Source organism: Halichoeres trimaculatus, unplaced genomic scaffold (assembly GCF_033239565.1).
Source record: "Halichoeres trimaculatus isolate MK-OKI-2021-1 unplaced genomic scaffold, fHalTri1.1 fHalTri1_scaffold_8, whole genome shotgun sequence".
NCBI lineage: Eukaryota > Metazoa > Chordata > Actinopteri > Labriformes > Labridae > Halichoeres > Halichoeres trimaculatus.
Genome location: NW_027437186.1, coordinates 22,369,381 through 22,386,222, shown reverse-complemented (window position 1 = coordinate 22,386,222; position 16,842 = coordinate 22,369,381). Strand labels below are relative to the sequence as shown.

The 16,842-nt window shown below is 40.9% G+C and overlaps 1 protein-coding gene across 2 annotated transcripts in view; it reads right to left on the bottom strand.

Moving 5' to 3' along the window:
* LOC141794640 (serine protease HTRA1A-like) overlaps positions 1-16,200 on the bottom strand; it is a 30,846-nt gene extending 14,646 nt beyond the window's left edge. The window contains exons 1-3 of one of the 2 annotated variants that reach the window (XM_074675019.1): positions 15,521-16,200; positions 6,282-6,381; positions 5,522-5,726 (exon numbers count right to left, since the gene is read on the bottom strand). In XM_074675019.1, coding sequence (XP_074531120.1) covers positions 5,522-5,726; positions 6,282-6,381; positions 15,521-15,977 — 762 coding nt within the window. In that variant the 5' untranslated portion in view covers positions 15,978-16,200. The remainder of the gene's footprint in view (positions 1-5,521; positions 5,727-6,281; positions 6,382-15,520) is intronic. The other variant, XM_074675020.1, reaches the window with a different exon arrangement.
* Between the last annotated feature and the right edge of the window lie 642 nt (positions 16,201-16,842).

Here is a 16,842-nt window from a genome sequence, read left to right as displayed (position 1 = left end):
AGTGACTGTATCTGTGGTTGATTTCAAACTATACCATCATGTTTCATAAGCACCCAATGTGACGTCAATGATCGGAAAGTCCGAGCAGTTTGGGGCTTTGCGGCTGCCCGTCCAGTGGGCTTAGAAAACAACCACACAGCCAAAAAGTAGGCCAAGACAAAGTGCACGGAGACCCAGCAGGGCAAAATAAAGTGTGTGTATGTGTGTACTTTTCTTGGCCCTTTTCCCAGCAGACAGTATCCTTAAGCATGGGAACCATTTTGGTTCCAGAGACAAGACATGAAGGAGAGAGGTGGGGTGAGGAGGATGTGATTCATTTCCCCTTCTCCTGTCCCTGAAGGACGACATGCAGTGTATTTCCACTAGCAATGGAGTGTGTCCTCCATGTCCCTGCAGTCCCCTTCTTCAGCTCTTTCACTCACACACAGACACACACAGACACACACAGACACACACAGACACACACACACACACACACACACACACACACACACACACACACACACACACACACACACACACACACACACACACACACACACACACACACAAACTTCTTCATTTGAACTACTGATTGTAAGTTTGTGTTTCTCCATCAGTGCTCTTCATCTGAGGAAATGCTCCCATCTCCTACTTCCTGGAGAATCATTTACACAGGGATCCTGATACACAGATAAATACAAAAACACGTGGCTGCATCAAGGCACATTCCTCCTTTTCCTTTCTGCACATAAACAGAGAAACATACACACAGTCCAATTACAGTCCTTGCAGTCCAAAAAGGAGAGGGCACACTTCCCGGAGAGACTGGTTTTGAGACTCAAAATACTAGGTGATGGGTAATGGAGAGACAAACAGTGACATTGTTTCAGGAGACATTATTGGAGACATGAGACCTGTTTTCCCTAACAGCTCATGACTCAAAAAGCTGACCTTAGCACAAACAATATAGAAATGTCTCCTGAAATGGATCTCATTGAAATTCATCTTTAAACTGCACCAAGCAGATCCCATCATCTACTCATCAGATAACCAGCTTCAAACCATAATTGCCATAATATAGCTGTATAATCCAATTCCTCTGCCGTCTGCTTTCTTTTCTTCTTACATTTGCAGAATGATCAACTGCCACTCATCATTTTCATACGTGTGATCACTGCAGCGTAACTACAACGTAGCATCACCAAAGAAGTATAATCCAGATTTCATTCCTCCTTTTGTCCTTTAGGTAAATCTGTGAGCATCTGGTTAACTCTTACGGGAGCCCTGGCAACACTTCATTCAAGTTTAAAGTTCTAATTTCTGCAACTGAAGTCAAATGTCAGCATGTCTACTTTACTTTACTTTCTACATCTTTGACAGCCACATCGCCTGGTGAAACAGCCAAAGCTAGCTGGCAATAATAAAATGTAAAACGGTTGCAGTCAACGTCAGCAGTCCAGAAGCAGCCACAGATAATCACTAAACAATTTAACCAGTTTATGAGTGAGAAAGTTTAAGTTTTCCCTGAGCTGTCCTCCTCTTTCTCGCCAGTTTCTCTGAGAAATTGGGGTTTTATTGGTCGCAAGGCCCAGTCGATTCCCTGGGCTGTGGTCTAGCTCCCAGCTCTGGGGAATACATTAGTCCGTCTATAGCAGCTGGAACTTCAGAAGGGAAATGGGTAAAAGTGCTGTACTCACTTGTTCCTGTGAGGAGACCAAGGGGGAAAGAGAAAGGAGCAAGGAGAGAAAAAAGAGGCAACAATGTGGTCATGGCCTGGAAAATGTATCCTTATGTCTGGAGGACTGTGAGTTAATGGGTTAATGAGTGCTCTGTGTGATGTGGCAACAGCACAATAAAGATGGAACTCATTGTGCTTTTGATTTTAAAGGCCTTTCATTAACCTCGCTTACTCAGAACTTGGACACGTCATGTTCTCTTGGAAATGCATGCATTAAACTGGATCCATAAAGATTTACCTGGAAAGAACAACTCTGACTTTGAAGCTTGCTGGATATAAATCAATATGATGTATTTAATCATAATGATTTATACTGACCCCCACAGACTTGGAAGTGCTGTTTTGGAATGAATTCAAAATACTAAAATGCACTGTGCAGGGATCTTTCCATGTCAATCCAGACATTTTATGGCATGGCCTTTGCAGACATTAACCTTGGGTTATTTATACCACAAATGCAGCTGAATACAGAGAACCTGATGTTGTGCTGGACCAAAAGTTATCAAGTGCCTCACAGTGTGTCATGTAGTGAACAAGCCGGTTTAAGATGTTCTGCCAGTGGTTACAATGTGTTAAAAAGCCCTTTACAGTGCACTTTTATAGAAGCAAACATGATGCAGGGCCCTCTTGGGTCCACTTGGAGAGGAAAACCTGCGATGCAAGAAGCCATAGAGGTTCCCCCTCCAGCAGAGAGATTGCTATGCGGCACCTTTAAGGGCAGCCCTCAAGCGGAGAAATGAGATCCAATGACCCCTTTGGTGCCCGTCTATCAATGGTTCCATTTCAGATCCCCTCTGAGGAACTTTGATTGGTTTGTAACAACAAAAATTGATGACTCTGTCTTGCTAACAAAGTCAAATGCAACTCGCACTTTGTCCATAGAGGGTGGCAAAATCTACACAAACTGAAGTCACATAATTACTCTCTGTCAGTTAACAGTCCTCCAACTTTTGTATTTCTCTATTTGATGTACTCTTATTGTAATATTTTTCACTTTATACTTTCTTGTTTGCTACTGTAAATCTGTAATTTTATCTATCATGGGACGAATTAAGGAATATCTGATCCTATGACACCGATCATAGCCGCTCCGGTAAAAGCTATGTCCAAACTCATTTGCTTTGAGAGAGTTTAAACAGGAACTGGACTCAAATTGCAAAGTGCTTGAGAGCACTTTATAGTCGGTTCCTTTGGTGATCCATCCTGTAATACAGGAGGGACATTTCAAAGCTGGAATGTGGAGTTGTTCTTCTTCATGGACTGATATTAAGTGCCCTCTCACTTCCACTTTGTATGACTTTTCCCTTTCAAATGTCATCTGCTTGCCTTCTTATTATAAGTCAATCATCCTGTAATTTTCTCCCATATCATTTTCACCACACGCACACGCACACACACACACACACACACACACACACACACACACACACACACACACACACACACACACACACACACACACACACACACACACACACACAAACCAGATACTCTCCCTCATAATTCCACTTTCATATAAATCATGTTGCCTCCCTCAGTGACCTCAGGTCTTAATCTCTGACTCACAGTCTTAGTGAGCAGCTTTAACTTCATACAATGACAGTCACTCTTTATCATAACAAATTTGCACATGGTGCTGAATGTGTTTTCTATCAGGATGGCACCCCAAATACATCTGGCTGTCATTCGATTACAATTACCCTTCTTTATTACAACCACCTGTTGTTTACCAGCCAGTAAAGCCAGGGTGTCATGCAGAGGAATGCTACATATATATTTACAGGGAAAGGGGAGCGAAAATATTTCTGCGTGCACAGTGGACCAGAAGGACTTATTTTCAGGCTTCTATGGAGATTTCTTATCTATAAACTTTGGTTTAAGAAAAAGGCTGTACATGCTGAGTTTGCAATACAACAAACACAGGCTGTCATCGACATACAGAGCAGCTCTTATCATTGCATGAGCAAAAACAAAGCCACTGTCACTTCTCTTTTCCATATTCTTGCCTCACATTGTCAGTCAAACAAAACCTGAATCTTTCAGCCTCTTTTGGAAGCCGCAGGGCTTTATAATACACCTTGTGTAGCTGTCATGAGCATCTATTCAGCTCTGTTACCCAGCCATGAGAGTGAGCTCCGTAATGCACTCTGCCCCGCTATGACTTTCAGTCAATAGGCCCTGGATGTCTGCCATGCATTCCTCTACATAACTGCAGGGAGTGATAATCACATAACGCCCAGCAGACAGAGAAATAAACACAGACAGAAAGACAGGGATGAGGAGAGGAGAGGACAAGAGAGGAACTATGACATGCACAGTTAGGAGTACATAGTTCTTCCTCTTTCTTTCAAACGTCAACACCACCCTGAAACAGGCCACAGGTAAGTCTCTGTGAGAGCTCTCATGGAATATCCATCAGATGTTTTCACAGCCTGATGTGTTGAACACCAACAGGCTCATGACACTCTGCCAGCCAGCTGTCTTTTTTAAGACCCATTTGACAGCACCTGCAATCTTACTTTACTTTACAAGCACTTTGAATAATCCCCCAGATTTAGAAACACGTTCAGGAGAGTTTCAAAACAGCAGGTGAATGTTTTGATCGTTTCGCAGTAGTTTGGAGCCCAAACGGTTCAGATTGGCTTAAGACTTGGCTTATTTGGTATTTTCCTTCTGTTTCTTCAAACATAAAAAAGACAAAGATAAAGAGCTGTTCTCTAGAGACAGCACTGTAACAAAAAAAGACCCTTAAAACCAATCAGAGATGTAACTATTACAATAAACAACTCTGCTAGACATTGATGAAAAAAAATTCACTCTATTTTATGACAACCAATTCTCTTTTGTGAATTTCTACCAGTGAAGTGCTGAATTTTTAACATTCAATGGTATTCCGTAAATGTAATTTTGCTTCTTTGACACAATAAAATGGAAGGTCAAAGTTTTTGTCCATTCGTGTCTATTTTTTGACCAGCCATAGGGTAATGGATGTCTTTGATTTCTCTGAAAAGTAAAGAAAACTTCATCCCTCTGTGACCCAGTTTATTTGGCTTTACCATGATACTCAAAGTAAAACATGAACAATAAAAAGAAGTGACATTTTGAGAAGAATTTTTTTTTTCACAAAGTTAGACTACTATGTCTCTAGGCGCTATTTAACAATGAAACTTTGTTTTAGATCATTTAAGTACATAATTTGCCAAAGTACAAAGAAAAATATTTTTTTTTAGTTTTGGGATACAATGGGATATTCACTTATTAATTTCTTGCATTTAATATCTGGTTGTTGCTATCTTTTTTTCCAGTCATGTGACTAAGAGTCAGGAAGTGAAGTATATTGTATTGAAGTTTGCCTTTGTTGTTCTCAATAAATAAATGCAGCACAGCATCATGACTCAACGCTTGATACATTATCATTTTCACATTATCAATGTCTGTACTCTAACCCTGAAATCTTAAGCCAGAGTGGCTAGCCTAGCCTGACATAAAGAGAAAAGTGGAGACAAAGAACCAGTATTGTTCTGGTTAATTTACGTGTGCTTTAAACCCATTGACAATGTAATAAATCACAATTTTTCTGTCTCTGTTGTGTTTCGCTGTGTTTTCTTGGTAACCAAAAACCACAGAGACTTGTGTTGCATTTCTGCTACACTTAGCTTATCACTTCCTTGCTCTGACTTCATGTTAGCTAACAAAAACAAGAGAGGTACACTTCACTCAATCTTGGCTAGGAGGTGAACAACAACATTGACTTAATGTCAGATTACCTTCACGCCATTAGAGACAAACTGACTGACTTACTGGTGCATCGATCTTGATGAGCGCTATGTCCGATTTCTCATCCACGTCTTTGATTTTGGCATCATAAGAGCCCCCGCTCTTGAGCTCCACTTTCACCCTGTGCTTGTTGGCCACAACATGAGCATTGGTCACAATCTGGCCGTCTTCTGACACAACAAAGCCAGAACCACTAGCCACCGCCACCTCCCGTTTGGAATAGGTCATCCTGTGGAGGGAAAGAAGAGAATGGAAGGTGCTGTTTATTTCTATTTCTATTTGAAGGCCTCTTCTCCCACATAAACACCCTGGGGAGACACTGAATCTGTGATGCATGATGTAATAACAGTGTAAGGCAAGAAAATGAAGAAGACTGAAGCATGAAAGTAAAGGAGATAATGCTTAAAAAGAAGACCTGTTAGTATACAGAGGTGAGTCTGGGGAGATTAAGATCACTTTAAAATGGTACGAAGATAAACAAACAGACCCCATAGTGTTCATATAGAAAATGGTGAGGATGAAATGTGGATAACAGTGAACGGCAGACATTACTAGGTCTCCTTAAAAGCTGAAGTGGCAGACAGAATAGAGGCGACAGTCGATGAAGGATGTGAAGCAAAGATAAAAGAAGTGAAAAGCTGCAGAGATTAAAAGATGAGAAGAAAAGATGTTGAAAGACTCAAGTAGAGCGTGCGGTGCCCTGCTGACTAGTGTGGTCTGGTTAAGTACACAGGTGGGCTGTAAAGAGGAGACACACACATATGCACAGGTGCACGAGCCTTACTTGCGGAAGAGTTCAATGTGAACCACGGACGGAGCAATTTTCTCCACCACATCAGCGATGAAGTTATATTTGTGTCTTGGGCTGTCTGGGTTGTCCTGAGCTGGAATTTCAACACACAAACAAACACACGGGCAACATGTCAGGCAAGTAAAAACAGACAAAAGATGCCTTGAAATATAGCATGATGTAAGAGCTGTGTGAAAATAGAAAACCAGCTCATCGACACAACACAGAGAGGAAAAGAAAAGATGACAGATCATCTGTGGTTCAGGCTGTCCGGGGCGAGACCCACACACGCTACCCATAAACACTTACTCATTCTGAACCTTTAACTTTGGCTATAAACATTTCAAATAAATTCTTAACCTTTAGCCTTATCTCACCTTATGGTTGATTGTATTCACAGGTTACCCACAAGACCAAACTGATCCTCCCAGCACAATAACTCTCTCATGTGCACTGTCAGACACCAAGTGTGAAGACAGCCAAGTTCCCTGAATCATTCCACCATTCATGCAGTGTTGGGCAAGTCAGGAAACGTTGACTGATTTACCTGGTAATTAAGCTGTGTTCATTCAGAACAGTTTAACCAAAGCTATGAATCAAACTCCCCAGACCTTTCCATCCCTCTATTCATAAACTGTAATTTTGCCACGTACATAAGAACCACCTCATCTCACACAAACAGTTTTCAGATGAAACTTTATCCTGGGGTAGAGAGTTTTGTGAAAGTCAAAGGTACCGAAAAGCTCCAGGATATCATTAACGGCAGTGAAGGGTAGAGGAAAGATTTTCTGCTGTAGGTGCAGTTAAGCTAACACAAGCATGGAATGAGCACCATCTTAATGTACCAAATACCTCTAAATTATATAGTATGAAACATTTTTTTACCGTAGGGGGAAAAATCCCTACTGATATGTGAGACCGCTGGATTACACAGCTCAGCTCAACTGTGAGATATCTACTCCTTTCCCTTCCTATCTATCTATCTATCTATCTATCTATCTATCTATCTATCTATCTATCTATCTATCTATCTATCTATCTATCTATCTATCTATCTATCTATCTATCTATCTATATAAAGCTATTCTGTTGCTAGGCGCTGCCCAATTAGCTGCCTGTTGCAGCAGCTCTCTCGTCTTTGTCCGTTTCTTGTAATTTTTTTTTCGTCTCTTTTTCGTAATCTTTGTATTTGGAGTGGATCATTACTTTGTATGGTTCATTGTCGGTCACGGACACCAAACTTTTTGTGGCTTCAGCGATATTTTTTACTACTTTTCTCCTGTGTTTGTCTGGAGATCTTACATGTAACCATGGCTGCATTGTTTACATGTGAAATTAGCTGTTAGCAGCCTGTAGCATGTCAGTGCTAACTAGTGTAGGGCTTGATGGTTTCCCTCGAGGTGAGGTGGACGTGCTGGTTCTTGGGTGTGAGCTGGGAGGTGACGACGTGGACCTGTCCTTCCATCCATCGTTGTTGGGAAAGTGGGATCTATCTACGGTGGGATGGACGAGCTAGCCATGCTAGCCCAGCGGCAGAGGGGCTGCCGGAGGGCAGAGTGGCATCGTGCAGTTCACGGGTGTGGCTGACAGAGCTGACATCGGACGCCAGCGCCACATTGGAGGAGCTTCGCCTGCTGTGGGCAGACAGGATCCACGAGACAGAGACTGAATAGACTGCTGGGGAGGCTCAGTCCTGGACCCTGTGGAGGTGGAGACTGGCTGGGCTGGAGAGTGTTGGACGGGCTGTCATCATTTATTTTCTTATGGACCTTTTTGCACTTTCAATACACTTTCTTACTTTTGTTTTCTTAAATGCTGCTGTGACTCCTGAATTTCCCCTCGGGGATAAATAAAGTATTTTCTATTTCTATTTCTATCTATCTATCTATCTATCTATCTATCTATCTATCTATCTATCTATCTATCTATCTATCTATCTATCTATCTATCTATCTATCTATCCATCCATCCATCCATCCATCCATCCATCCATCCATCCATCCATCCATCCATCCATCTATCTATCTATCTATCTATCTATCTATCTATCTATCTATCTATCTATCTATCTATCTATCTATCAACACTTTTTGGGGTTAGCATGCTATCATAAGCTAAATTGTGCTAAATACAAGTTACAATGAGGTATTTCATGGGGATTTCATCTCCTTTTGTGACAACATCACAATTAAAGAAAAAAATATCACTTAAACTACACATGTGAAACTCTGGGCACCATAAATGTTTGTCCTACATTGTCATTACATGCAAAGAGTATAAAGCTAGTAGCACTTTAACTAAAACAGCTAACAGTGCCAGATTTCACAAACATTTCTTGATAGACTGTACAAAGATGCTTTATCAGCTGAATATACTGTGTCTATACACTCATTAATTCCATCCATCAGTTGAAGAACTAACGTCACCTTGTCCAACTTACTAGCATTGCCATCCGTGGTGTTAGCTGAACAAAGTTAGTCCTCCTCCTTAAACTTTAATACATTATTTCTTGAACTTCAAACCAGAGTACCTTCTGGAAAATCTTTACATAAGGTTCTCATGGAAAAGTTGCCATTATTATCCCAACACTAGCTTTAAACTCGAGGGGTTTGTGGTCAGCTCTGATAGGATTAGAGTTACAGAGAGCTGGCACAGTATCCAGGACGTGTGTTGTTTTTGGAGTCAAACTGGCTGTCAGTCAGTCTCTTCAGCTTCAGCATTTTATGAATAGTGCTGCCCTCTCCCACACAAATTTACTTTGGTGATATAAAATGTGACACAGGTGATGACAGTTGGCTTAAAGACTGAGTGGTGATGATTTATGAGATATAGTCAATCATGAATCATATATGCTAAACTCAGTTACTTTAAAAGAGCCTTGGCAGGCCATTTTTACTTGATTTATACTCTTTGACACATTATTTCTCTGTTGAGCATCATAAGCTTCTACTGTTACTGAAGTAGACTCGAGACCAACATGTTGAGAGGAAGTTGTAACAATGTGACTAACTCGCACAGTGGTCAGCAAGTAGTCCTTGGCTTCACTAACACTGCTGTTACGCTCTTCGCCGAAATGTGCGTTATTACACTGTTATTATAATGTTGTTACACTTTCATTACTCAAAAAGAGTAATAACCACAGTAATGGCTGCGTTACGTAGACACTACTATCAAGGCTGTTATGTTACGGATTAAAGAAACCAATTAGATTAATGGGAAAAATGTTTCGTATTCTCTGGAGAGGATTTGGAGAGAGTCCCATGTATTGCCTTGGAGGAATAGGAACAAAAAATGATTGTTGTTGCCCATCAGTGCAGTTTTACTGATTAACATTTAGGCAGAGAACTACCAGTTTCTTGTAACAAGTTTAAAATTCTGTCTCATATCAGGCAAGATAAATAATTGAGCTCAGAGAAAATGTTTCAAAGTGGGTCACTTCAAACTGGGAAAGAAGAAAAAGAAAAATGAAAAATGAAAATATGTGTAGTATATAAAAGCAGTAAATTCAAAAGGTTTGCACCAGCTATAAACAGGTTTTAGTTGTGGTTTATTGTGTATGTGTATTATTTCCCATGTACATCTATTATCACCGTCAAAGATTAATAGGCACATGGTGGAAAGCAGTGGGTATCTGGATCACTAGTGTGTATTATTCTTATACAGAGATTATGGTAGAGAAAGAAAACGCATGCATATTGACTGTAGACTTTTTATGCAACTACAGATCTATGGAGTCGCTGCAGTGCATGATACCCTGTCAGAGTTTAAATGGTGATGGATTGATTTTGGCTGCTGTGACTCCAAAAACAACCCTCACTAAAGACGATTAAATTCACAATAACCAGATGTCAAAGATTATTTCCAGACCTAAATCAAGCACTCAAAGACAAGAAACCAGTCAAACATAAACTTTACAAGAGGGTGTATATAAAAGCACTTTTTTGTCCATGTCTTTCTTTTTGCGTACACATACTCAAAGACCTTCTATCCTCTTTACTCTGTATACTCATTACCCCCTCCCCTCACTGCACACTGACCTTCACCACAAGAGTTCCCGCTCAAGGGCTCAGCTTCTTTTCTTTTTCAATTTTCCCATACATAGTACCCGCTGTTTTATTGGCGCCTGTAGTCGGAAGCTGCTTTTTCTTTTTTCCTCTGGACTGGGGATGTGAATACAGTAAGTTTAGCTTTTCTTCCACATGTCCTGACTCTCATTAGCACACAATGCCAGCATTAACATTCTGTCGGGCAAATTGAAGTTTTTAAGAACCGTGCCAATGCTAAACATGTGAGGGCAGGATTGTCCATGGTTTGGTTTCATTTTTCAGGCAAGATATCAATAATTTCGATGTCATGGCAATAAAATTTCAGCTTATGACTCATCTAGTTTCACAAGGCTTATATCATCGAGTCAAGAAGATAAACTGTTTGGCTTGTGCTTCTGTTTATAATGTTGCCAACACCCACTGTGCAACTATGACAGTAATTCCAGCCAACCAAACTTTCCATTTCAAATGTTGTCCTATTTTGATTGAAGTTCAACCAGAAAACTTTCCATTTGGGACTTAACTCGTGTTGGAAAGACACACTCGCACATGCAGGCTCAATCGGGCACTTCCACAGCATGGAAAGTGAACCAAATCCAAACCATTTCCTTTTTTTCTTTTGTTGTCATAAAAATAAACTGGGTTCAGGGTAAGAATAAGTAAGAGGACGATAAAAATATGCATACAACCTTCTTTATGCTTTGATTTTAACAGAGAAAATTATTTAACTTATTAACTGGAGAGACAAGAGACTCAGAATAAGAATTATTTTTTAAAAGGGTAATAGAAATGTGATTCACAGACAAATCTCTGCAGTGCAAGATACAATTGAAAATAGTGATCAACAACAATAATTTATAGTAAATAGGATAATAATTATATGAATAATACAGAAATAATATTTTGGGGGGCATCTTTGCCTTTATTTGACAGGACAGCTAAGATAAGTTACGATTAGATTAGTTAGTTGGCTAACTTGCAAGCAGAGAAGCTGAATAATCAATTACCCTTGGGCACTAGGTTATACTGTAAACATAGACTGTAGAATGCTAAAGTGTATTTGCTATGACATCACTTATTGTTATTATTTTTTTCTGATGCCAGAGTTTTGAAGACTATGAACTAAAGGTGCCCACCTTTCACTCTAGTCAGCTATGCTCTTACATGGGAAAACCTTTAAATTTCAATAATCTAGAAATAATCAGTTAAAAAGAACACCCCAAGTTTATTGTGTGCCAATGCAGATATTCAGACACTGTGATGGAGTGACTCTGTCAACAGCAGCTGTTGGTGTGCTCACACACAGACAGACGCACTCATGTATTCACTTTTTGTTTGTTACTGCACGGATAAGACACATCAAACTTAGTTTTACTCTTTTCCTGTTGCAAGTGCTACCTGGGGTGCACACCTGGGCAGCGCTGCTTTATTTTTTCCACACACATAGATTTATATGTTCTCATGTACCCTATTTAATAAAAAGGGGGTACGTTTGTTTCAAGTTGAGTGTCATGTCATAATTATTTACTTATTTACTTATAAACTCAAAAAAATGTACACAGAAAATTTACAGGAGGAAATTGATAAAGAATTGGTTTCGATGAATTTCGATGATGAATCTAATGGTTAACATATGTTTAATATTTTGGTCTATGACTGTAACCCCCCAACTAGAGGCTTCAACACACAGGTGTACAAACCAACTGATGATGATGAAGACTCAGATAGTATGTGGGATGACTGGACCTCTTGACAGACAGTTCTCTCTTTTGAAAACAAATGTAACTGTAACTGAAAAGAGGAGAAGTGAAAAGTGGAGAGTAGGGGAAGCCTTGCCAGCAACCACCTTGGTAGCCTCAGAATGGGGTGTGTGGGCTACCATGATGTCTTCATGGTGAAGTTGATATTCAAATTAGTTCTCATCATTTAAAGAGAGGGTTAATCTGTAATCTCAACGATCCTGATAGGACCTGTCTGAGATATCTCCAGACAAAATCATCTTTGATTATAGTAAGACTAGCTTTGTTGTCTTAAGCCATCAGAGAATGAAGTGAGACCAGTTTTTAGCTCAAAAAAATAATCTATTAATGAATGTTTTATGATTTAGAGAAAAAAAATTGCAAGGATTTATGTGGCAGTGCAGTTTAAGTGATTTATCTTGGCCCAACACTGACTCACTGCAGAAAGAAGCCAAGAGAGCTGGGGGGCAGGGTGTGGGGGTAGGGTGTGCTTGGAAATCACATTAGGTTTGCTCACTTGTGATTTGATGAAGGATGTATAAAACTTGTTTCTTAGAAATTAAAGGAAAGAAGAGGCTCCAATTGAGAGAAGGAAATGTGTTTCAAATGCTTAGGTCTGAGCAAGAGAATCACAGGCGTCATGGACAGGACAGAATAGATGAGGAAACCAGACAGACAAACCAGACAGACAAACAAGACAGACGTGTGGACACAGCCGAGGAGACAAAGTATGGATAAAACATAAAAAAAGGAAAGACAATCATTTAAAATCATGAGTGGCTCAGACCAGTCAGGGAAGAATGTGCGCACTCAGCACATATCAGTAGCCAGTGTCACAGAGTGCATTCTGCAGCCACAGCTAACACAGGCAGAGGGAGCAACACAGTGACTCAGCAAGTACAAAAAAACATGGGCCTTTATACCTTTGAGCAGATCATCTTAGAACTTAAGCCTGAGTAAAAGAGCAGAAAACTGGCATTCCCTGACCAGCCACCAGGGGCTGGCACCAAAGGTGAGCCAATTTTCATTCAACCCCATGTTAGAGGGAACAGCTCGACAGCAGACATTAACAAGTTAAAAGCCTGGTGCAAAGGAGGATTTTGGTGTTTCAAGCTAATGCCTTGTGAATGTACTCTTTTTTTTTTCTCATACTAAGGCTCAAAATTAAAGATTTCGGAGGATGGCTAAATTGAGGGACATGTAAAGCTGCTGATGTCTGGCACCTCCCCTATTAATTCCAAGTACCAATTTGGCACTTTGAGTGTTCTGGTGTTATTTTTTGTGTTTGGCTCTGTGATACACATGTAGAACCTGTTGCACTTTGTATCTTACAAGTGTTAACCCAAGGAGAAGCCCAGTGAAAAATTATTCAGATTTTGGGTTGTCTGCTTTGTATTTTTTCAATTACGCCAGTTTGCTGCAGTCTAAAAACTTTCTTGATCTCTTTCAGTTTTAAAAAGATGGCTGTGACCCCCACTGGTGCCATGATGGTGACTCGGAACTAAATCATAAGGGGCGATTGTATCTTATTTAGAAAGCTCCAACTCTTATTTATATATGTAACATTAAAGGTGATAAAATGAAACATTTTTTGTTCATATCCATATGGGGAACTTGATTGCATGACTGCCCTCCATTCCTCATCCTTTATTCTTGTCCCTGTACCTCCACTTTTATCATAACATTGCTTAAAACATACTGCTAAAAAATGGGTCACTTTAAAAAAACATGACCCCTTGGTCATGAAAATATTTGACCTAATTTTCCATGCCAAAACATAGAACTTGCATATTCAACGTCCTTACCATCCAGACTTGAATGACATCATGCAAAGTGTACTTGGGTATGTTTTCTTAGCATGGGGCCAAGAAGAGGGGAAGTTAAAGGAGCTCAGATGGCGTTTGCAGCATTGACTGGACCTATTCAGTTTAGTACTGATTACATGTCATGTCAGAGATGTTGAAGTGATGCTACTGATGAAAGCTTTGACAGAGGCTGGTCTAACTCACCAAATGAAATATGACTTTTAATCACAGCTTTGGATCCCTTCTCTTGTTGCCTTGACAAATTAATGACACTCACCAGAACTGTCCCATCTTTCAGACATGTTACCTGCCTGGATGACTTAACCATTTAAGTTGCTTACACGACTGACAAACAAATGTGGCAGTACAGTCTCACTGCTATGATGCCCACACAGTTTTTGATCTCTTTGCGAACCTCTCCGGAAAAGTACAGGTTACTAATTTTGACTTTTCCTCGTGTGTCTCCTGCCTGTCTTCAACAGAGAAGGAATTATGGCTTTGAATCAGCGCCAGGCATTCCTTCATGTGACTAGTGAGTGTGATTTATGAGCCACAACAGACACACAGAGACATAGAGAGAGATAGACACAAAGAGGAAGTTTCCGAGCTTTGAGGTAAGTTATAGGTCTTTGAGGTGACAGGTGTTGAAGCTCTTCATTCAGGAGTCTTTAAAATGCACACGTGGTGCACGATTCAGATGGACATATGTAAAACACATGCACCACAAACTGGAGAATGATACAATGTCTTTACCACCTGTGGTCTCAGATGTGTGCAAGTGTTTTTGAAACAGACCATCCCTTGATTTTAAAACATATATTTTCTACATGTAGCAGTAATGATGATGAATGACTTTGGTTAAACTGAACAGGAGGGAGAAATGATGTCAGTTTATTATGTCGCTCCACTGATTAGACTGAAATACTTTTCCCATGACTCTCTGATAGAGTACAGATCCATTCTGAAATGCACACATGCACCAATCACTACAAATACATCACCTCAGTGCTGGTCAATATCAGCTTATATTTCACTACTATCAGGCTTTAAAAATAGCTCTCACTTCAGACAGCATGAACTAGCATGAACTGCACTGTATCAAAACAATCAAGCGGATTTGAACCATGTGACTGCAGGTAATGCATGCCAGAAAAAATCCATCAAGCTTTACATCAGAGCTCATGACTTCATTCAACCCGGCAGAAGTCAGAAATAGTTTCTTGATCCAGGCTAATTGTAATGTAGGAACAAGAGGGAAACAAACGTAAATAGTGCCACTTGTTATACAGGACACATGAGGATTGTGTGCCAGTGAGTGCAGCTGTAAACTGTGATATCTACGCCTTGATCAAACCACAATCATCCAGTGAGGGGTCGATGAGAAAGTGAAGAAATTACACACTCGAAAGACAATTGGCAGATTTACAGTCAGCATGCAGCGACTGAGCGGAATACTGTTGACAAAATTCAGATTCATGTTACAAGAATATGTTAAATTATTGCAGCAAGTACATCTCACTGTGGTTTCACTACAGTTTAACTGAGGTGGAAGTTTTCAAAATACAGCATAACTATTGTAGTCCTAACCCTCCTATCAACAACGCTGTTTTTTCTTGATCCCAATGTCACCACCACCACCTTACCTTTCCCGCAGGCTCCCCGCTGAATGAACAGCACAGGTGGCTGCTGCAGCTTCTGCGCGCGGCGGCTCACCCTCTTCAGCTCGCAGATATTCCGGTACGACACCCCATCGCTCCCACAAACCGGGTCGGTGGCTTTGCACACGCAAGTCCCAGTCTTGCTTCTCCTCCTTACCGTCACGGTGTACGCCACCCCACCGGGCACCGAGCACTCCAGCCCCTCTCCGCACACCGGGTCCCCAAGCTTGCCGCTGCCGCCGCACGCTTCATTCTCCCCGGACGCGCACACCAAGCAGCAGTGACAGGCGTCGAGGGCTTGTCCCGCCGGGCAGTCCGTTTTCACCCTGGGACACATAGATTTGTCACACCGTGCGGGACATCCGATAACATACCGGCTGGTGATTTGCGCATCCGATGGCACAGACGCAAAGGCTACAATTACGCACAGTGACCAAAACATGATCCGAAACAAAGATACAGAAAGTTAAGTAGAAAGTTTCAAAGAGGTTCAGCAGTGCGCTCTCTGCTTGCAGTTCTATGGGATGAGAGAGCTCAGGAGTGCAGAGGGGGGAGTCACTTCAGCTGGAGAGGCATTTAACAGAAACTCCACTGAGCAACCAATTACGGGCCTTCACGTTTCTGCTGGCCCCGTTTTGCAGAAGCAGCTCACTCTCTAGAGAAAATAACAACACGCCTGTTGATTGGCGCTTCGCGTAACGTACTGTAAAACGCCGCGTGTTAATTAATGGACCGAGTTTTCAGTAAAGCTGTGCCATACAATTAGAGAAGTAGCCGAGCTGTGCGTGAATTCGTTTTCCTCTGCCTTCTGGGAATTGGGGTTGAGAAGTTCAAGTGCATCACAGCCTGGCAGTATTAGGCTGACATTGGCACTGACCCTGATTATATTATATACAAACAAATGAAAACAGAGGATTAAAACCCTGTGGTGCTGCCCAGATGTTTTATAGGCTGCAAAGCCATGCACACATCCTGCAGGACTATTTCCAGCTCGTTTTTTTATCCCCCGTTATGAATTAGTCACGCCTGGCATTCACGCAACCCCTTATGGCTATTTAGGAAAATCAGCAGAGAGAAATAAATAAAATGCAGGGTAGATTGCGGGATTTGTGGAGTTAATAAAGCGTTTTCAAACAGTCAAATTAGCCCTAATTGGAAAATTGCAAGAGAACTTCATCTATCCATTTATTATGATGCTATCCCAGCTCTGTGGGTTATAAGCACCCATCTGGCAGGGAAATAAACAGCATCTAATGAGGATATCCAAATGGCAACAATCATTCTTTTTCAAGATGTATCGAATTATT